This window comes from Rhinolophus hipposideros (assembly GCF_964194185.1).
Source record: "Rhinolophus hipposideros genome assembly, chromosome: 20".
Lineage (NCBI taxonomy): Eukaryota > Metazoa > Chordata > Mammalia > Chiroptera > Rhinolophidae > Rhinolophus > Rhinolophus hipposideros.
In genome coordinates, this window is record NC_138066.1 from 51,198,466 (window position 1) to 51,220,145 (window position 21,680).

General features: G+C 58.8%; 1 protein-coding gene across 13 annotated transcripts in view; it reads right to left on the reverse strand.

Annotated features, from left to right (window-relative positions):
- Positions 1-21,680, reverse strand: part of RBFOX3 (RNA binding fox-1 homolog 3) — a 367,870-nt gene that overhangs the window by 56,798 nt on the left and 289,392 nt on the right. The window contains exon 1 of one of the 13 annotated variants that reach the window (XM_081029625.1): positions 12,058-12,270. The exons of 7 other annotated variants lie outside the window; for them this stretch is intronic. In XM_081029625.1, the coding sequence (XP_080885751.1) occupies positions 12,058-12,162 (105 nt within the window). In that variant the 5' untranslated portion in view covers positions 12,163-12,270. Of the gene's footprint in view, positions 1-12,057; positions 12,286-21,680 lie in introns of those variants that run through there. 5 more of the 13 variants (XM_081029621.1, XM_081029624.1, XM_081029620.1 and 2 more) reach the window with 5 other exon arrangements.

Genomic DNA, 21,680 nt, shown 5'->3' on the forward strand with positions numbered 1-21,680 from the left:
GACGGGCGCACCTCTCCCCCGAGGCCCCGAGGGCCAGCTCAGGGTGACTCTGCGCGTCTCACCCAGCCCAGACCAAGAAACCACTGCCTCTGGTCAGCAAGCAGAGCCACACCTTCTTACAAAGGGCCCCACGCTGTGGTGCCCATCAAACACTGGTGGCCAGACATGCAGGGCCCCACATCGTGTGATGCCATTAATGTGAAATGTCCGAAACAGGTGAGTCCACAGTGTCCGAGACAGACCAGGGGTGGCCGGAGGATGGGGGAGGGTAGAAGGGGGCGATGGCTTAGTGCATATGGAGGTTTTGGGGGGAGGACGAAACCGTTCTGGAACTAGACAGTGGTGATGGCTGCACAACTCTGTGAATATGCAAAAATCCAGGGACCTGTCCACTTCGTAAGGGTGTATTTTATGATATGTGCATTACATCTAAAAAAGAAAAAAAGAGCCACAGATGTGAACTATACACTTAGGAAGGGAGGGAGGGAGAGAGGCAGGGAGGTAACCAGGTAACGCCTGGACCACTGGTCATGCCCCGAGCCCCTTTCTTCCCAAACTGTTGTCCTCACCAGGCCCCATGCCTAGAATCGCTCGGGCCCCCTCCTCTGGGAGGCCCTCCGAGGTGGTGCAGAGGTGAGCTGACGCTTTCTCCACCTGTGACCTTCCCGCCACAGGTGCTCCTGGTCCCATCACCTCCCATCCAGGAGGCCACCTGCCCTGCCCTCTGCCCCAGCCCCTGCCATTCACCTCCCTGACCAGGTGTCTGTGGGAGTGGCTTGGGGACACTGGGGCCGGGGGGCCACTGCCTTCTCTGGAGGGGAGTTCATATGCCATCTACCTTGCAAATGAGCTTTGGAGAACATTTATTCTGGGGACGGCAGGACCCAGGAGGGGCTGCCCTGGGCTGCAGCTGAGCTCAGACCAGATGTTAAGGGAGTGCAAGAGGTGAAGCTGTTAAGCTTCTAGAAAGGTGTAGCCAGATGTGCACATCTGTCTGGGGCACTTGCCCTGGTCCAGCCGAACAGGCCGGAAAGGTGGCCAGAGGAGGGGGCCTTTCTCCACGGGGGGCTGACAAAGACTGAGTGCACAGGCCAGGGTCAGGGCCATGGCTCCCAGAGCAGCCCACCCAGCGTGAGTCAGCACCAGCTTCGAGTCCGCGATCGCCAGCTCTGTAGGGACCGTCTTCCTCCACAGTCCACCTGTTACCACTTCGGGGGAGCACCTCTTCTTCAAAACCCTCCCCATTCACTCCACTTATCCCCACGCCCGCCCCAGGTCAGGCCACGTTCTCTCTTGTACAAGGGTCTGTTCTAGCTGGCCCTGGTCTGTAGCCTCTTTTTCCATCCCAGATGGAAAAGGTAATCTTCCTTACGCACAGACCTGCTCGCCTCACGGCTCTACTCAGACCCTCCATGTTCCCCACGGCCTGTGGGAAAAGCCCACATTCTCAGCGTAGACCCAGAAACATACCAGGCATCACCCTCCGTCATGCCCAGGAACCCGCCCTGGACCCCTCAACTCGGTCTCTCCATATGAACTGCTGGCTCCCTGTGGGACGGTCCGGCCCACTCACCTGCCTCCGGTCTCAGCCCCACCGACACCCAGGCGGCGCCCGGCATCTTGAGCCACCCTCCCAGATCCCCCAGGTGGGAGTAGCCTCATTTCTTCTAGACCTCCACCAGGCCCCTGCAGCTCTTGAGCTCTGGAAAAGTGGCCGGTCCAATGTGCGACGGGCCGTGAGTGGAAAATGCCTAGTGCACTGCAAAGATTTAGCATGAAAAAACAATGGCCACCAACTCAATCACGAAAAAATGTTGCAATGAAAATATTTTGGGGTGGGTGAAATAAAGCATACCTCGTTTCCCCGAAAATAAGACCTAGCCAGACCATCAGCTGTAATGCGTCTTTTGGAGCAAAAATTAATATAAGACCCGGTCTTATATTATAGAAGACCGGATCTTATTATATTATATAAGACCCGGTCTTATAGTAAAATAAGACCGGGTCTTATATTAATTTTTGCTCCAAAAGACGCATTACAGCTGATGGTCTGGCTAGGTCTTATTTTCGGGGAAACACGGTATTATCAGCACACATTTCATCTCTTTTCACTTCGGGAAGTGTGGCTGCTAGGAAATCCCGCGTCACCCGCTGCACCTCTTATGGAAAGGGCTGCTCTGGACCAGGGGTTGGCAAACTTTTCCAGCAAATGTTTGGAGCTTTGCTGGCCATTGGGTCTCTGTTGAAAAGGCGCAACTCAGCCGCGTCGGCGTGAAAGCCACCACACACGGCATGTGAACAAATGAACGTGGCCATGTGCCAACAAAACTTTTTATAAACACAGACGATTTGGCCTGGTGATCTCTGTGTTAGATGAATGGTTTCCAGACTTTTGAAGAGGATGACTTAGTAACATGTATTTTTTTGAAAAGGGGAAGGGGGCAGATCGAGTCAAATTGCCAACCTTTTACTTTTGCTAAATAAGGGCATTCAAAAAATGAACAGCAGGTTATTACTGTCACTTAACCAAAATGGGCATTTTTATACACAAAACATGAAAGATTTATCTTTATGAAGAAAACGACCACCCTAAGCTTCTGAAGTTTCCCACTTTGCCACGGACACGCCTGTCTGTCGCCCGGCACTGGGGCCGGCGTGCAAGGCCAGTGCATGGAGCGCATGTGGGGACTCTGAGACCCGTGGCCACAGGGGCATCTCAAGGCCAGCCTGTCCACACCCCCTGAAACACACCAAGTTCTAGAGCAGCACGGCTCCCCCCACTTCAGCTGATTCCGGCGGAGGAGATCTGGGGAGCCCAGGGTCCGCACTTCTAGCTGGCTCCCCGTGTTCCTGGTCTGCAGACTGGACTTTGAGAGGCGAGGCCTAGAGCTGCACTGCCCCACAGGACTTTCTGTGGTCATGGAAACGTTCTAGATCTGCCCAGCTTGTCAATCGTGACCCCCCGTGAGCGCTGAGCCCTTAAAATGTGGCCTTAAGATGTGCCGTGTGTGTAGACTCTACTCCAGATTTCATGACGTAAACTCTATCACGAGTAATTTATTTATACCGATCACATGTTGGTATAATGACACCTGATAGTGGGTTAAAGAAACGGTATTCTTGACATTCGTCTTATCTGCTTCTTTTCACTTTTTTTTAAAGTGGCTACTAGAAAATTTAAACTTTCCTATTGGCTGGATTATTTTTACCAGACAGCACTGCTCCCTCTGAGATGGAGAGCCGGCCAGCCTCTGTTGAACTCCTCTGGTGATGGAAGTTATCACCGCACATGATAATCAGTGCTCAAGCTGGGAGGTGACAGAAACGTCCTTCGAGATTTTCCTTTAAACCCGCTGCCCGTTCCCACCCTCCGTTCCTGTCCAGATGGGGAGGACATTCTCCCTCATGTGCCAACCTGCTGACTTTTAAAGACAGTCGAAGGAGACCCCAGTTGAAATCACCCTTCCTAAACATGCCATGACTTGGCAATACCTTCCTCTCCCACAAAAAGAGACACCTGGGACGGAACAAATCCCCACGCACGCGCTCTCCGTTGCTAACCCCACTTCCAGGTCTGGGCAGCATGGCCCAGTTCCCTTCGCTCATTTACTGATGAGGGAAGGAGGCTTGGAGAACGGTGGGTCCAGCAGAACTGAGACCAGAACCGAACATTCCTGGTTGCTAATCCAGGCCTTTCCCCGTGTGCGGCACCAGGCCCCACCAGGCAACCCGAGACTGCATCGTTTTTCACACTGGTTTCTGCCATGGGTCATCCTGGGCCCACCTCCCCACACAAGCACTAAGGTTTGCACACGCCACATGCTGACGCGGAAGGCTCCTGAGGAGAGGGAGGGGGTGTCCATCAGGGACACTGCAGTGACCTGACCTCAGAATCACTGTCTGGGTGATGCTCATGGACTCACGATCTGTGTATTTCTTTTGCTCGTTTCCTTTCGTTTCCCCTGAATTTCTTGGTCAAATTTCTTATGAGTCCCAACCTGCTTTCTCCACCAGCAGAAACAGGCATACGAGGGGGGGCCAGAACAGGAGAAGAGGGCCCTGCTCCTGGCCAGCTGGCGGAGGGCAGAGGTAAAGGGGACTAGGGGACCCTCCCACAGAACGTTCCCACACACGGAGCGCTAGGTTCCCTGGGGACAGAGACGGTCGTGGGGGCTGCCTTCCCACACACTTCCACACACATGACACAGACCACATTTGCGTACCTGCACAGACAACACACAACCACACATATACAATATACAACTACACTCACATACACACCGAGTCCAAAGTCTCACTTGCACATGCACACTTGCCCCTTGCCCGTAGAGGAACAACGTAGGTACAGATGGCATTTATCTACACGGGACGGAGTCCTGGGAGACGTGATCTGGGCGCAGCAGAATGAGGGGACCCAGTGACCTATGACCTTCCCTCTGCAGTGCTGCTCCCTCTGCCTAGAACGGCCCTGCTCCTCCACCTTTCGGGTCTCAGGTTCCATGCCCTCTTTGCCCTCAGGGGACCTCCCTGACCAGACACCCGGCCTTCCCTCTGCACATTCCATTTCCACCTCACCTCCCGTCTCTTTCCTCACTGTTCTTCTCACATTTGGCAATCTTGTCTGTGTTTCTGTTGATTTCCATGGCCTCCCTTCCCACTGGAGTGAGAACTCCGTGAGGGCAGGGCGGGTGCCCAGAGGGGCCGACACACACGGGGTTCCTGGCACGGCTGAACCAACAACAGCTGAGTGGCACTTTGGCACGAGACACAGGGCTCAGCCCTGAGACCCCTGCCCTTTGCGGATTCATATCCTTGCTCTGCAGCTAAGGACACAGGCCCCCAGAGACCAGGAGTGTGCTCTAGGCCTCAGGGCTGGTCACCAGAGGGGCCAGGGCAGAGTCTGCCCCCACCTGCCACGCTCTGACAGTGAGACTGCAGGACCCACAGCCATCCCAAGGCTGGTGTGGGCGGGCACCTCTCAGAACAGCTGGCGTGGGTGCTGACCGGCAGAGGGTGTGACTCCTGGCCAGGAGTAGATAAAGCAGCATCCTTTCTGCTCAAGGTGTTCCAGGGAGCAGCCCTCTCCCACATGTCCACCCCGGGTCCCCCACTGCTCCCGGACAAGCTCCCGATGGGCAGATGCTCAGAGTTGACGCACCCAGCTGGGCATGGCCGAGCTGTCCACTGGGGGATCACGGGTCTGGACACCATGCCTGGGCTGGCGGTGACGGGGCCGGTGTGGGCTGGGGAGCAAGCAGGGGCCGCCACAGCCCTTACAGCCCTCTGGAGGGCAGGGAGTGAAGACGTGAAATCCCAACTCAGAGGCCTGGACACAGCAGTCTGGCAGGAAGGGGGGACACTGGCTGGCTCCCCGCTCTGACCCCAGGAGGTTCTGGACACAGCCTCACAGCCACAGAGGGAGAGATGTCCCTGCCACTCTGAGATCCAATTACCGTGGCGGAGTTGGGCCTGTGAGTCCCAGGAAACATAGGACGACACTTCTTTTTCCACCCAAACCCAGAGCCTCTGCAGAGCCTGGAACCAACAGCTGCTCCATAAACAACTCGGGGATACTGACCTCCTCTCCCTCTCATCAACTCCCTGAGCTACTCAAGGACCCCAGGGGTACAAAGACCTGCCTGGCCTCCCCCCAACTCCTGGCCTGGGCGAGGGGACAGGATTTGCTCCCACAGCCTCTCACAGGCTGCCGGCCCGTCTCCGTTGCAGCTGGTGGGGACCCCACTGCCTGGACACCAAGGACCACGCTCAGTTGCTCAGTTGCCACGCTCAGGATGCAGGCCTCCTGATGACAGAAAAGGCTGGAGTCCGTCCTGCTCGTCCTGAGTCAATACATTTGTAACGTAAGCACAGCCCGACGGAACCACACAGCAATCTGGTGGAGAGGCTGGCAGGCCATGGAGGGGGCCGGAGGGGGCCACAAAGGCTGGCCAGAGTGCGGGCATGAGGAGGGGCTGGAATCCCCTGGGAGCAAGTCAGGGGTGACGAGAGAAGCAGAGAGAAAATGAATACGGGAGAGGAGAGAAAGTAGGCCAGGAGGGAAGGCGGGAGAGGCTTAGCAGCATGGAAAATTCTAGGGGCAGCAACTGACATGAAGGCGGAGGAGACGCGCTGGCGGCACAGAAACAAGGGCTGGGAGGGGAGAGGCCAGGGCGAGGCAGGGACAGCTTCCCTGGGTGGCTGGCCGAGCCCTGCCCTCAGCGAGCAGGCCGGGTCAGAGCCCACCAGATGACAGAGGCTCTGAGACCCCCTGGGTCCCACACAGTCAGGAGCTGCCGACCTCCTCCTGACCCCTGCCCTGCCCATGAGACCACTGCCTTTGCCCCAGGGGTGACGAAGCCAGCCTGAGGCCCTGCCAGCCCTGGCCTCCCTCAGGAACCTGACAGTCTGCTTTGAGCCGCCTGCGGGTAGACGTCCCCAGGATGGAGAACAGGAGACGGAAGGCACCTGGGCTGGGATCTCAGCCTCGTCTCCTCCAAGGACGGCAGCATTTTGTGATTCTCACATTGTGCGGCTCAGCGCCCACCCCACTGGTGTGATGGGCAGTGGGCACCCGGCCGTGCCTGGGAGGGGGAGGCCGCAGGCATAGTCTGCGCCCGGCTGTACCGTTCTTCCCGCTTTCTACTGACCTCTCATGCCCCATGCCCACCATGCCGGCTCCTCTGCCCCCACCAGCCGGACAGCTGGAGGAGGGGGAGGAGGAAAGCCAGCACTACCCACTCGGCCACCACACCCGGGTCCTCGGGTGGGACGGTCAGAACGAGCCTTCTCTGTGTCCCACAAAACCCAGAGCCTCAGTGCGGGTGGACCCACCAGGGTCTCTGGAGTGCGGGGGGCATGGCTGATTCTGGGAAACGGGGTACGTGATGCGAGCCTTAGTCATTAGCCATAACTGCGAGAAGTGGATGCAGGCCTCCTTAACGGGCTTGGAAAATCCTACCAACGCTATCGCGAGAAGTCAGCTGCTCTGCACCTGCTGTGTGGCTCCGTGACCACCCTGACCACCCCAGCCTCTCTAGGCCCTGAGACACGCACATCTGTCCACGTCAGCTGTGCTCACTGAGGCTCGGAGCCGCCCCACTGGCAGAGGACACTGTCCGCAGCCCCGAGCTCCCCACCTCTGGGCAGAGATGCCCCACGGGGTACTGGGGGTCTCAGGTGGCTCTGACCGTACAGCCTTCACTCTGCTGGTCTGGACACGGAAGCGCACCCTGCAGCTCCCGTGCAGCTAAGTGGCCTCCATCCATGCCCAGGGCTGGCTCGCCATCTTGGCCACCGCGCCATGCCACCCTCATCACCCGTGTTCTCACGCGTCCAGCCAGATGAAGCCCCTGCTCCAGGCTCCTCAGAGAAGCCCAGTCACCCCACGGAACAAGGTGCGACAAGACAGGACGCCAGGGCTTCAGAGGCAGGCCATTCCCACATTCCCCAACCCAAAAGGGATCGTGGGAACGCGGTGGGTGTCGGGACACCTGGATAAGACGCGGCAGGGGAGCCGAGAGTTTAAGCCGTACGGGATGCAGCTGAGTCACTGCTCTTTTGCGCATGGCCGAGAAAGTGGCTGGAGAACAGAACTTCCCGAGTGCCCGCCCCTCACCAGGACGAGGCCAACCTGAGTTGCGATCCCAGGGTCTGGCTGCCTGGGCTCCATCCAGGCTCTGCTCACCAGCGGCTTCCTGAGTTAGTGCATTACCTAACCTCTCTGTGCCTCAGTTTCCTCACCTGTAAAATGCACATGAACCCTCAGCAGATTCTAGAACATAAGCTGCCAAAGAGCGACAACCGGGGAAGAACCCACAGAAATAACTGGGCTACTGGGGCAACCAAAGGGACCTCTAGAGGCACAGGCACCTAAAACAGTGCGGGTCCCCAGGGATCCCCGTGGGGGCGGGCGATCGGGGGAAGGGCTCCTTGACCAGGTGGCTCAAATTCAGAGAGGGTCATGGGACCTCAACTACTTGTCCGGTTAAAGTCTCTGTCCATAGGACAGCACTTAGGATGTGGCCCCGGCCAACGGACCAGACTTAGTAGCACGTGGTGGATACCCTGTGCTGTGCGCCGTCATCCTCCGGGGTGCAACCGTGTCTCAGGCGGCGTTCCTGGGCTCACCAAGGCCCAGGAGGGAAGGCTAAATGCCCAGTGTATTCCCACAGTGTATTCTCACAGTGTCACCTTTGCTCTGCTAATTAATCCTTATTAACGGTTCCTGTGATTAGCACCAGGCCACCCCGAGGAGAACAATTAGTAGTAAGCACAGGGCTTCCCAATGAATCTCAACACAGCCCCCAGGAGGGCCCCAGGTGCTCAGCTTCCCCAGGGCTGGGGCCTCTCGACCAGCCTGCCTCCTGCCAGCTCAGCCCCCGCCCCCCATCACCAAGGCTCCTTTCAGCAAAACTTTGGGCACTTCGATACCTCTCCTCGGAGCAATTTCCCGGCTTTGCAATCAGATGCAGTGATAAGATTCTCTTTTATAGGGCGCTGCAGCTTAATAATAAGTAACTACCGTGACGAAACCCCGTTTTGTGGACTTGGGAGTTTCCTCCCCTTCTCTATAACTTTCTTCTGCTGGAGCCCATGCAAGGGCCTCCCAGGGAGTCTTGCTGATGTCCTGAATTTCCAGACGAGGTCCGTCTTGCTCTGAAAGGTGACCAGTATTGTCCCCACCCCTTGCTGGCCACAATGTACCAGGGACAACAGCCTCTGTGTCCCCCCCAGGATGTGCCAGGGACCAGGGCCCTGGAAGGGGGCCAAGGGCCCATAGAGAGCCAGGGCCCCTACGTGGGCCGGGCAGGTGGAGACACCAAGGCCAGGCCTTTCGGGGTGCACCCTGAGGCCTGGGACCGCTCTGGTGAGCTCTTAAATGCCTCGGCCCAAACTGCAGCTGGATGTCTCCTGGGCTTGGGTGACCGGAAGTCGTCCCATCTATGGTCAGAACTAAAAAATACCAGCACCGCTGAGAGGCTGACAGGAGGGACGCCTGACGACAAGCACCTCTAATTAATTACAGAGCTGCTGTCTTGGAGGGACACAGGCTGTTCTCAGCACACTCGAGTCCAGCAGTGCAGCAGGAAAGGGGGATGCTTTCATGGAGAGAATGGAATTCCATCAGTTGGGGTTTTATTTTCTAATTTCCAGTTCCAAAGACTCTGTTTCAAAAGCTGGCCTGTCTAAATACTGCATCTTAATGTGCCGCAAACTCCGTCTCTTGTCTTGCTTGATTTCCCGTCTCTCGCTCCCGTTATCAAACGTGCTGTTGAGACTGAATACACAGCCTACATATGGCGCCAAGGCTCGCTAACGCAGAGTCTCTGCCACCCTCCGTGGGGCCCGCAGAACAGGCGAGCTCAGATTCTGGAGGCCCGGCTGCGGGCACCCTCGGCTCCTCCCCACGTGGCCTCCACTTCCAGGGGACACAGGCGCCTGTCTCACTCCAGAGGTGGTGTGGGACAACCTGAGTCCCGAACTAAATGTCATTATTTATTTTGTATCAGCCTTGGACCAACAGAGCTGTGTGTGCTCCTATAAAGTCGTGCCCCACAAACAGCCAGGAAATGGCTGCCTTCTAGATCTTTCCCAGCCTGCTGAGGAGACACACGGCCACCCGGGCTGCTGAGATCCCCCCACATCTGTTGTTCCCGGTTATCACTGTAGCCAGCGCAAGGTAGGGGCGACACTGGTCCCCTTTCAGAGCAAGGACCTCATCTAGAAAGAGACAGCTGCCAAGGAAACAGGGTGCTTCAAAGCCTGGCCCGACGGGCACGCTCTGGCTCTCCCAGTTGCTGCCCATTTGGAATGGGGATGGCTCACTGGCTGACTGCTCGCCTTCCCATGGCCCCCTACAGAAAGCTCCAAATGCCACCCATCGGGGATGCATTCACCCCGCCCTGGAGGAATCGGGGGCCTTCATCCCAAGACAGCGCCGCTGTTGGGCATTCTGTGGAGGCTGACCGCCACCTCACGTAACTGAGCCCGAGACGGCTGCAGCCGCTGGCGCTCTCTCAGAGGAACCACCGGTGCGTCCTGGGGTGGGCTCAGAGAGGGGAACTGACTTGCCTAAAACAGCACAGCCAACACGCTGTGGGTTCGGCTCCAATCCTGTATCTGCCTACGGAACCTGGAGCCTCTTCCTGTTGCCCAGGGCATTCTTGCCAGGTCGGGTGGGGCTTGGGTGGGGCACCTCCTCGATACCTGAGAAGTCCGCTCCATGACTTCACCGGGAGCCTGACAGAAATGCGGATTCTCTGTCCCCATCCACAAGGTCCTCAAGCGACTCCTGGAAATTTGGGAGGAGCAGGAAAGCTGATCTGCCAGGTCCCCCCCAGACAGTCTGCAGCACAAATGATGATGGCGAATTCTGGGAGTCAGCCTGGGTTTGAGCTTGGACGTCTGCCTGCCTGTGGGTCTGGGGGCCCCTCAGTGGCTCTTGCTGCCACTGAGCTGTGTCCAGGACCGCCCAGATGTCACAGGTGGTCCAGAGACGGTGAGACCAAGGGCCGATCCCAGTCACCCTCCGCTCCTGACCATTGTGTGGTCCCTCTTCCCTGCAGTTGCCGACATGTTTGGCAATTCCCACTGCGTGGATCCTTGTAAGGGGCCAACCTGAGGGCCCATCAGCCCAGGGGCCGGGGCCTGGCCCAGCTCTGAGGGTCCATCTTTGTCTGTCGTGTCCACAGCTCCTGAGTCACCTCTGGAGAGCCCAACGGGCACAAAAAGCCAAGAGCCCACCATCCAGAGGCCCAGCCCCACCTGGAACCTCTACAAGAAACACGCTCCATGTCCCTCCCTTCAGACATTCACATGGGGGTGGCAGAGGAGACACACGTCCACTGAGACATGAGGCCTGGCCTGACTGTGACGCCTTGTAGTGGCACCCCCACCTCCCGCCTCCCATCACCACACCCAGCCCAGGGCGCAGACCTGGTGCTCTGGGAACCCTCTTGCTGGGCGGGGCAGGCCCAGGACTGTCAGCCTGAAGCTCTCCAGCTAGACTGCCTCCTCCCTTCAAGCTCCAGGTCTCTCCAAGTAGCTGCCCAGGCCCCAGCAGGCCCAGCGCAGAGGTTGAGGGGTGCTACAGATAAAGAAGGCAGCCCCACAGAGCCAGGAGGGAGGGAAGGAAGGAGGGAAGGAGAGATGGAAGGAGGGAGGGAAGGTGGGAGGGAGGACAGGCCTGGAGACATGGGCAGCCAAGGTGGGTGAGGCAGGGTACTGCAGCCCCTGCAGGCTCTGGCCTAAGTGGCACCGGAACCGCAGCCCCAGGAAGCCAAAGGGTTTGGGGGAGGCAAGGGAATCCCCAGTCAGCCCCCAATCCTGCCCTGAGCGCTCGCTGACTCCGCCGGACCCCTGCCCCCGACACCGGGGCAGCGGGCAGGCAGCCGCTGATTTTTCTGTGCGCAAGTCCCGGTGTAGTGTCCTGGGGACGTGGGGGCTCAGACCGCTTGGTCGCCTGTCTCCTCATCCACCCGAGCTTCCAGCGCAGCCCCGCGGATTGCAAAAGTCTGGCCCCAGCCCCCTTCCTGCAGGAGCTCCCGGGGCCTCCCCAGCCGGCCCCACCAGGCGGGTGGCCCACCTCCCCCGAGGCCCAGCGCGTCGTCCCCGCCGCAGTACAGCTCGGCGTCCCCTCCGCTGCCGCCTCCGCGCGGCCCCCCCAGTTTTCCTGACTCCGCGGGAGAGGGGCCATGCTGCCCGCCCCGCGCCCCCTGCGGCCCGACGCGAAGTTCCCCAAAGTGACCAGGGCGCTGAGAACCCCCGCCCCCTCCCCTCCGGCTTCCCTCGAGACTCCGCCCGCCGACCCCTCCCATGCCTACGGAAAAGTTGCGAGCGACGCCCCAAACTCCGGCCCCTCGCTGGGTGCTGCGCGTGCCCCAGGCGACCCCGCACAGGGGCGCAGCTCCCCGCACTGGGCCCCGGCGCCATGACGCGGGGAGCGCAGCGGGGCCCCAACAGTGAGGGGGAGGCGGCCAAGTGCGGGTGTGGGCGGTGGGGCGGGGCGCACGTGCGCCGGGCGGGGGGCCGGCCCCGCAGGGCCCGGGGGCCGCTTACCTGTTGGAGGTAGAGGAAGGCGGGCGGGCAGGGCACGGAGTGCGGGAGCATGCTGCCGGAGTTGGACAGCAGGAGGCAGCCCGAGTTCGCCATGGAGCACAGCATGGGGCGGCAGGGGGGCGCCCGGCGGCCGAGGCAGCTCTGCGCTCGCTGCGCGGCTCGCACCCTCGGCGCGTCCCTCGGTGTGTGCGCGCGCCCTGCCTCCCGGGCGCCCTCTCGGTCTCCTCCTCCTCTTCCTCCTCCGGCCCTCCCCTCCCCCCCGGCTCTCCTTAAGAGGGAGGCATGGAAGGGAAGCGGCGCGCCTCTGCCCGGTGCTCCCCTGCCCGGGCGGGGATGCTGGGGAGCGCGCGCGAGAATATGGCAAGAGAGGATATATGCGCGAGAGAAGGAGGAGGGGGAGCGGGGGAGGGAGTCAGTCACTTTGGAGCCACCGGAGCCCTGTCTGCAAAGAGTGGTGCGTGTGCGAGTGTGCGCGTGTGCGCGCGTGTGTAGCGGTGGGAGGGGGAGTCCCTGGCGTACTCCAACATCAAACAGAGCCCCGCGGAGGCGAGAGAATCCGGAACGGCCGCACCACAGCTGATCCCGCACTTAACCCCTCGCCCGCCGGCGCCGGGGCGGCCAGCCCCCGCACCCTCCCGTGGCCCCTGCGCCGCCCTCCTCCCCCTCAATCCAGCGACTGCCCCCGGCTTTGGGGTCTAGAATCTGCCCGCCGGCCGCTGCTGAGAGAAGGAGCGGCTCTGGCGGCTCTGCGGCCCCACCGGAAGGCGCTCGGTCCCGCTCGGCGTTCCCAGAAGCGCCTCTCCTAAGGGAGGCCGGCCTGCTGGTGGGGATGTCGGTGATGTAATGAGGGCATCTACGCAGAGGCTTCCGCGCCGGGGAGCGCTTCTCCCCGCTGTCCAGGGCTTGGAAACCCCGCTGGAGGCCCTGGGAGCCTCTCCTGCCCTCCCCCTGGGCCCCAAAGCCCATTGACACCCGGTACCTGCCACAGGCACAGTCTTGTGGATACTTAATATGGGGGGGGGGCGAAGGGCAGTGCTACAATTCATCCGCCCCTCCCCACAGCCCCACACACTGAGCGCTGTGTGCACATATCAGTGGGGCAGGAGTGGCAGGTACCCATGCAGACCCCAGTCAGTGCTTCTGCCCCACACTGAGCCAGCTGTGTGCACAGAAGTCTGCAGCTTCACCAGCCACACACACCCACGGGCCTGCCCTGCAGTCACCCTCACCAGCTGCCCACTGGCCAAACTCAGTTTACCAGGACCAGACACAGGTAAGCTTGGCTGTGAGAGGGACAGTCTGCCCCTCACCATGGTTAGAAGGAGAGACAACGGGGACAGACCCAACCACTCACCCCACTTAAGCAAACTTCTTCCACCACAGGGGCGAATCCCAGATACCTACGTAGTTGCAATTCTGGCCTCACCTGTCCTACCTAAAGGCATCTGTGAGTCCCCTCTTCTCACTTTGGAGAGCAAGGCCCACTCTGAGGGAAGCAGGGCCAGGACCACTTGGTAATGGGAAGACCACCAGCCTGGGAGTCAGAGGCCCCCTTCACATGCTGGGTGATCTTAGGAAAGACACTTGTGCTCTCTGGGCTTGGGTTTCTGCACCCACCCTGAGAAGGAGGTTAGATCTTGTCTGACATGTCTTGTTGCCCTCGCCAGATGAGGGCCACTCAGGAAGGCGCAGCAAGGAGGACGGAGGGGCTGCCCACAGGATCCCTCCAAGCAGTCTGGGAACGTGCTCAGCAGGCATGTTTGCCCCTGGGACACCATTCTCGCAGGCACCCCATGTCACCCTCACAAAGCAGCCTCTAGTTCATCTTTCTCTGCCAAGGAAAGGGGTGTGACATGGGGCAGGAAGAGACTGCAGGGGGAGAACTGACCCACCTCGCCAGGTAGCTGCACCTGCCTGACTTTTTCTGGCATTCCAGGTCGTGATGCCCTCAGGGGTGGCGCTGGCACAGAGGAGGGGTGGGGACGCTTGACTACGGACTTGCAGAGGCTGTCAGCTGCTTCAAGATGGATGGGTTATTAACTTGGTCTCCCTGAAGAGGCGCCCCTGCAGCCTAAGATAGTGGTGGGGGCCTGGCACAGAGGTCCGGGTGTCGGGGGCAGGAGCACCTGGCTGGGTACAGCATTTGCAAGCCAAGACTTTGCAGAAGGTTCTCCTGGGGAGTGTGGCACCCTGAGTGGCCCCAGCCTCAAGAACACGGGCAGCCCTCCTACCCTCAAGATGTGCAGCTCTGCCCTCCTGTTCCAGAAGTCTGCCCTCCCCTGCTGTCCTAGCCCCTGTCAGTCATTGCTGCCCGCTGCTCCTTCCCTGGAGGACGCCCTGGAATTTGGGGCAGCCACGTAACATTCACCCTCAGCCCTGGGCTCTGAATTCACCCTGCCTGGGAATCCTTCACTCATTAATTGCCCGTAGTTACTGCACATCTACTGAGATCAACGCTTTACCCACAAGAGGATTTGGGAGTGAATCCCAAATAGTGCTTAACACATAGCAGACGCTCTTTGAGCTGACTCTCCTGCTTTTCCTCACTGACAACCCACTGTACACCAGGTGCTGTAGAGACAAAGTTCTCTGTCCTGGAGTGAGCTCACTGTCTGGTGGGGAAACCAAGCCAGCAAACCAAGACTGCAGCCTTCTGTGCTGAGAGCTATGAGAGCCCAAGATTGTGGGAGCTGAAATCGGAGGTTTGCTTAGGCCTGGGGTTCGGTCAGGGAAGGTTTCCTAGAGGGACCCCTGAGCATGCCAGCTTGAGGGTCAATATCGCTTCCGGCAGCCTGGCACCTGGTCATCCACGGGCCTCTCAGCCCAGCCACCCCGCTTCAGGCCTCACCTCCACAGTGTCAGGCCCAGGAGCATGTGTAGACACCTGCCTCCATCAGCCAGCTAATCGCCCCCAGGTGCTGGGGAGATTGAGAACAGCAAAACAATAGAAAGAAAACGACGTGGAAAAGGGCCTGAACAGGGCGTGTGGACACCTCCCGGAGGTGCCTGGGCTTATCAGTTCCATTAGAAGCCAGTTACTACCTGGCAAACAATTACTACCTGAGGGGGGCCTCTGCACTAGGAGGTGACTCTGGCGGGTCAGACCACAGGCCAGCTAAACCCTGCAGCCCGTCTGGTCTCCTCTCGGTATCCCTTTCGAGAATCGGGTGTCCCGAGGGCACAAAGCCTGCTGGCTGGCTCATAGTACCCTCCCAGGGCCTGGAATGGCTCCTGGCAGGGCTGAGTGTGGTTGCCCCTGCCCTGTTCCAGGCTTGTCCCCAAGCTGAGTTGGCCACAGCTGCCGGAGGGTCCAGGAAGCACAGGAAGTGAGGGCGGAGCAAGGCTGCTGCAGAAGGACGGGTGCCCCTGGGTGGACACCACCTGCCGGCTGTCCCTTGTCCGCGGACGGCAGGAGAAAGAAGAGTGCTCTGTGCTCCCACCAGGCTCCTGGGCCGTGTCCACCGTGACTGACTGTCCATCCTCACCGTCGGGGACCTCGCCACCTCACCTTGGACCGCCACTGCCTGGCGTGAGGGTGGCGCATGACACTGGGGAGTACAATGTTGCTCAGGTCCCGAAGATCCCTCACAGCGGTCCGAGCCCCGGTGCCTCCTGGGCCAGGCTGGGCGGCCCTGAGCGGCAGATGGGGGAAGCCCGGGCCCCCATCCACAACTGCCCCCGCTTCTGGGGTGAAGGAAGTGTGTGCGCTGAGAAGAGCTGTCAATCCAGTGCTGATATTCACTACTTAAAAAAAGAGCCAAGGAAAAAAATATCCCATTCGTCCTGAATCTGAGAAGGGCCTTGTTAGGGAGGCAGGAACTGAGCTGTAATTATTTCTGCGCTCCTGGGCACCACTATAAATACCAGGCAAGGAGGCACCTCAAAAGGTCCAGATGGTTCCCAGGCTTTGGAGATCTCCTGGATCCTTCCTGCCCCCACCGTGGGTCACCTTTCCTGAGGAGGTCCTGCTGGTTGCAGGCACTGGCCCCCTCCTCGCAGGGCAGGGCAGGGCAGGGCAGGGCAGGGCAGGGCAGGGCAGGGCAGGGCTTGCCCTTCCCACCTGATCTGAGAGACCCAGGCGCACCGCAAGGAGCCTTGCAAACACCCTCAGCCTCTGTGGTGTGTACCTCTGTGCAATGGTGACACGACAGTCACCCTCACAGAGCATGTGCCAGAACATGTTTCAAATGGCCTGTGTTTTTTAAAAAGGTGGGCGGTTCTGCGGCCAAATGATTTGGGGGAGTGTTGCCTATGACAACACCCCCACCCCCATCCAATGGCAATTCCCAAGGCTGTATTCCTGAGGGGAAACAGGAAGCTCTGCGGCCCCTCTAGGGGAGGTGGGTTGGGGGCTGAGTGACTCATGGGCCTGCCCCTTCCTCCCCTTCCGAGTGCTCAGGCTGGCATCTTCAGGCTTTACCCACACAGAGAGGACAGTGTGGAGCCTGGCAAAGGCGTCCCAGTACGGGGGTGAGCTCACCGTCTCCGGTTGCAGCTGGGCCATAATCTATAAAGACAGTCTGCTCCGTGCTTCCAGCAGAGCCAGACCTCCCTGCCCCGACCTCAAGGTATTTGGCAGAGGGCAGGGCATGAGCGCTGGGGAACTAGGGAGGCAGGAGTGGCATCTCCACGTAGGGTGGGCATAGCTCAGTGTGTGTGTGTGTGTGTGGGGGGGGGGTTACCCAGGAAGCCTTTTATGTGAACTAACCAGATGCCCACATCTCCAACCAAACACTCTCCCAGGGGAATTCATGCCCCAATTCCACAGCTAAGGGGACAGGAGTAGACTCAGGAGAAAGCTCCAAGCTCAGGGCTTCTTGGGACAACGCCAACATACTGTTGGGGGGGGTGTCAGATAGAGGACGGGAAGCTCTTTGGCCTTCCTGAAAAATACAGGAACCCCTCAGATTCCCGAAGGTGGTAGTTTCCCTATCCTGGGAGTGGGGGGCTGTTTTGGCTTCATCCTGGTGTGTCCAATTCTCCCAGAAGAGCAGAAACGTTGGCAGAGAAGCCCTAGCAAGGCGAATTGCGGACAGGATGGGAGCTGCCCCAGGTGACCAGGCCACACTAAAGGCGTCCAGCAGAGGGCCCACTCACACTGGCCAGAACCTCCCCTTCCAGGTCAGGACTGTGAGGAGAGGGTGCTGGGGGTGCTCCCCACCCCAGGCCCTCTGCTTCCCTGAGCTACCAAGTACTCGGCAATGCAGAGAGAAAGCCAGGCTCGGCCCAGGCTGCCAGGGCCAGCACCCACCTTCCAGCTCAGTGGGGGCCTGTCACCCACCAATGCTGCCCCCTGGCCCCAGCAGACACTGCAGCAAAAGTAAAAATCTGTGTGCAAAGGAAGTTTATTTATCTGTTTAATTAAGAGGCGTTTGCCAGCCACATTCGGGTCCATCCGTCTCACTTACAACCACGTCCCAGCAAAATTAAACATAATAAATATAGGGAGACTGAAAGCAAAGGGCACACTCGAGATATACGGCCCAAACCAGAACTTGCAGTTATAAGCACATCTTTCTTTGGCAAGTTCCTCTCCCCTTGGGGCCCAGGAGCCAGAGGGATGACCTCAGAGAAGGGGCTGTGGGTGCCGTTCCACTTTGCTTTTCCACTCAGCACTCTTGCCAAGCTTTATTTATTTTAAATGAGCCCCCAGACTTCTCCCTTCTCCTCTCCTGGAAAGGGGGAGACAGCTCAGCACGGAGCAGCAAAGAACATCTGAAAGCAGCGCGCTGTGATGTGCCACCTCAGGGCTTGGTGGGTAAAAGGCTCGGCAGCTGCAGCCCTGCAAAGCTCCCGCCTGCATCTGGGCCATGAGCTCCTGGCAAGGAGGCAGCCTGGGCTCAGGGAGCCTTGGAGAAACAGCTCTGTGCTCTCCGGTGCCAGCTGTGGCCAAGCCACCATTCAGGATGCTGGCCAGAGGAGGAAGGGGGGCAGGCACCATTAGAGCCTCAAGAACTCGACTGTTTGCTTAAACTGCCCAGGATGAGAGGGAACAAAGGGAAGCCCGGGGATGTATTATAGGAGTTTTTTTCTATCGTCACTGTTGATTGCTAACTATAACGGTACCTGCATTTGCTCAGTGTTTTCCTAACCTTTCAACGCGCCTGGACATGTTTCAGCTCACGTAATCCTTACAAGGTAGATGGGAAGGTAGAATGATGCCCCTTTGGTACATGATGACACTTCTGGGATCACAGAGGTGGCCCAAGGTCACACACCTAGCGAGGGGCAGACTTTAGGCTGGAAACAAGCCTCCTGCCCGCAGACTGACATGAGCCTTTTCGCTCCCCTCCTTCCACAGCTGCACTTGGCCCGTGCGCTCCTGCGTCCTCATCATTAGCCCTTGGCGTTCTCTCCTAACAGGATCAACCCAAAACCAAATCTGTTAATGTAATCGTCATTTGCAATGGCTTGGGCATTTACTAATCACACCGCCGCTCGGTCTGTGCGGCAATTATCTCGAATTTCCTCTTTCTCATTAGGCAGGAGGTTGAGAGGACTCAGTAGGGTTGCTGAACCCTATGATGACGCCAAGGCGAGGAGCTGAGCTGCTCTTGGATGGAGGAAGCCCTTCTGCGGGGTGCCCAGCTCATCTGCCACGAGCTGCTCATTTCCCGGATCCGCACCCCACAGTGGGCCTGGCCCAGCGCCGGGAGCCCTCCTGGCCCACCGAAATCTGTGCAGGTCTACGTGGTGCTCTGTGCCAAGGCCACAAAGGACCACAGGGAAGAAAAAGCCCCGAGAGGCACAGGAAGTTGGTGTATTTGCTTTGGAGACAGAGATGCAAGCTCTGCCTGGCTCACAGATGAAATGCCCTTGGATGGCCGGGTCCCCAGTGCAGATGGGACAGACGACAGCCTCCGCTCATGCCAGGGCAGGGCTCATGTTACAGGTCTATGACTGGCAGAGGTTCTGGGGCTAAGGGAAGCCCACAGAGCTCACCACTCCGTGCAGCCTGGCCAGGGCAGCTCTCCTGAGCACTACCATGGAGCTGGCAGCCCTTCCTTACTGCCCTCCAGCACCAGGGACAGTTCCAGCCCCTCCTTACCCTACAGCAGACAAGAGCACTCGTGGCTTAGGCGATGGAACTGGAAGAGAATTCGGGATCGTACTGTCCAGTCCTCTGCCTTCTAGCTGGCAGTCACGAGCCTTCAGGGACAGGCGCCGTCTCTTTTTTTCTTTCCTGATACACTGCACTGAGAGAGACCCTGACATCTCTCTGGGGAGCCCATTGAGGTTTTTATCACCCTGACTGTCAAGAAATCCTGCCTTGTGTTGCACACAAACCTTTTCCACCTTAATTTGATTCAAAGGGGGAAAGTTTTAAGGCGTGCCAAGGGGGACCCTGGACTAGCAGCTGAGGCCAGTGTCACTCTAACTCCCAGGAGGGGCTGGGGGTCACCCACCAGAACATGTAGAACAAGGCTGGTGCTCCAACAATAGCATTGCCTGCTTCAGGGTGTCAGACAAGGACGACCGTGCGTGACGTGGTGGCAGCTTGGGAATCTCCCATTGCTGTGACCAGCATGAATGTGTGTCAACTTCAGTTAGAATTAAACTAAAGAAACAAAGCATGCAGGGTCCCTAAGCAGAGAGCTACGGGAAGGGGTTCTTTCATGCACAAGGAGATGGGTCTGAGCTGCTGGGGGTGAAGGCAGCAGGGCCCATCCCAGTGTTCCGGCCTCTTTTTAAAGACAGCAACTGAAACAGTTGGCTTCTTCATTTTGCCATCAATGAAAGTAAATCTCACTTAACAGAGAAACCAGTGTCCCTCCCTTTAGCCCTGGGTGAGGAGATGCCACAAGGGACAGACCCAGGGAAGCCCTGTAAGAGAGGGAGGGATGGCCAGGGCATGGCCTGAGCCCAAGGACTGTGAAAGTCAGGTCCTCCAAACTCGGAACCACCCTGAGACTCTGGAACAAGCTTCTGCCTCTGGTCCCAGCCCCAGCACCAGCTGGTTAAAAAGGCAACCTCGAGGCCTCAGGAAGCAGAATGAGGGGGGCTGGAACTCAGCTCTGCCCCTTCCCCTTCATGTCCCCTAACCAAAGCATCGGCTCATTAAAAGCTCATTAGGGGCCTTAGGCAACAAAGGCCCAGTGAGACGGTGCTGTCCTGGCAAAGTGCATGGCCCCGGGGAGGCGGGACACTGTGTCAGGGGGCCGGTGCCCAGCTACAGACAGGAGCTGAGCGATGGAGCAAGGCGGTGGCTGGTGGTGGGAGGTTGGAGGTGGGCGTGGGAGGCTCTTCCAATGAAGACTCGTGGGAACCGAACTCATCCCAGGACTCACAGAGGAAGGAACAAGCTTGTCTGCCAGGAAACCAGGAAGAGACATTTACCTGCCGACTCACCTCCCCACACCCCCACGATTACAGAGGCCAAGGGTGAGCTCCTTTCTCAGGCTTTTAGGGGACTGAGCCGGGGCAAGGAGGAGAGGGGCCGGCAGGACCCTGGTCAGCGTCAGCCCTGCCCCGCAGCTTAAGGCACACCAGGCAGGCCGTGGGAATTGCAGTCCACTGAACACTGCTGTGTTTCTTAGACTCTGAGGGCAGGGCAAGTGAGAAGGCCTGGGAACGTGTGGTGAAGGCCTGGGAACGTGTTCTGACATAGGCATGAGGCTATTCTGGAGACCACACCCCTGCTGCTCCCCCATTCCCCTGCTCTCTCTTGCTCCTGGAGGGGAGAAGCCCTACTCTTTCCCGATCTACTCTAGCATTGGGGTCCAGCGCTGTTTTGGCACCCACACAACCCTCCAGTTCCAAGGCATGAGGTTTCTGAGAATTCACTGGCAAGGGGTTTGGGGAAGTTGGCAGCCAGCGGAGGGCCCTGTGCTGCTCTTAGCAGCTCCCGGCCTTTCCTCCCGCTGAGAGTTGCTGCATTAGGATGGGGGGAGCCGTCTGTTCCTTTTCTTACTTCCCTAGGATGCTGTGACTTTTGATTCCTGCTTGATTAATATACAGCCAGCAGAGACTGTATTTAAGGCAGCTTTAATTCTCTCAGGTCACCAAACTCGGGAGCAGCACAGCTGCAAGGAGCCAGCCCCGCAATAGATCAAACACTGGGACCTTCAAATCGCCCTGTGGCCCAATTTCTCATCGCTGCTGCCGCCTGATAACCCTCCCAGCCTGGAGCCAGTATCTCCCTTTTCCAGGGGTGGGGATGAGAACTGGACGTGGATGTCCATGGCTGAAACCCTCCTGGCAGCCAGAGACAAGAGCAGGAAGGACTCAGCACTTCAGCCCTGTGAGAGCGAGTCCTTCAGCACCAGGGACAGCTCCCGCCACACACACACACACACACACACACACACACACACACACACACGCACACCCATCCCCGGGACATCCAGCCCTGCCTACACCCCCGAGCCAAACACAGATGGATGTGATGACCTCACTGTCTTGCTGGAGGTGGCTAGCGGCTAGCCCTGCTGATGGTCACCTTTCACCAAAACATCCTCCCCAGCCAAATGAGCCCTGCACACTCGCACCAGCAGCCTCCCTTTTTGGCTTTCTCTACATCCAGCTTCCTCATTCTCTGACCCCCTGAGACCTCCCCAGAGAAGAGCAGGCTCCCCTCAGGACTACCTGGCTGGTCTCCCTGCTTGTCCCTGGAGCCCGGGGCT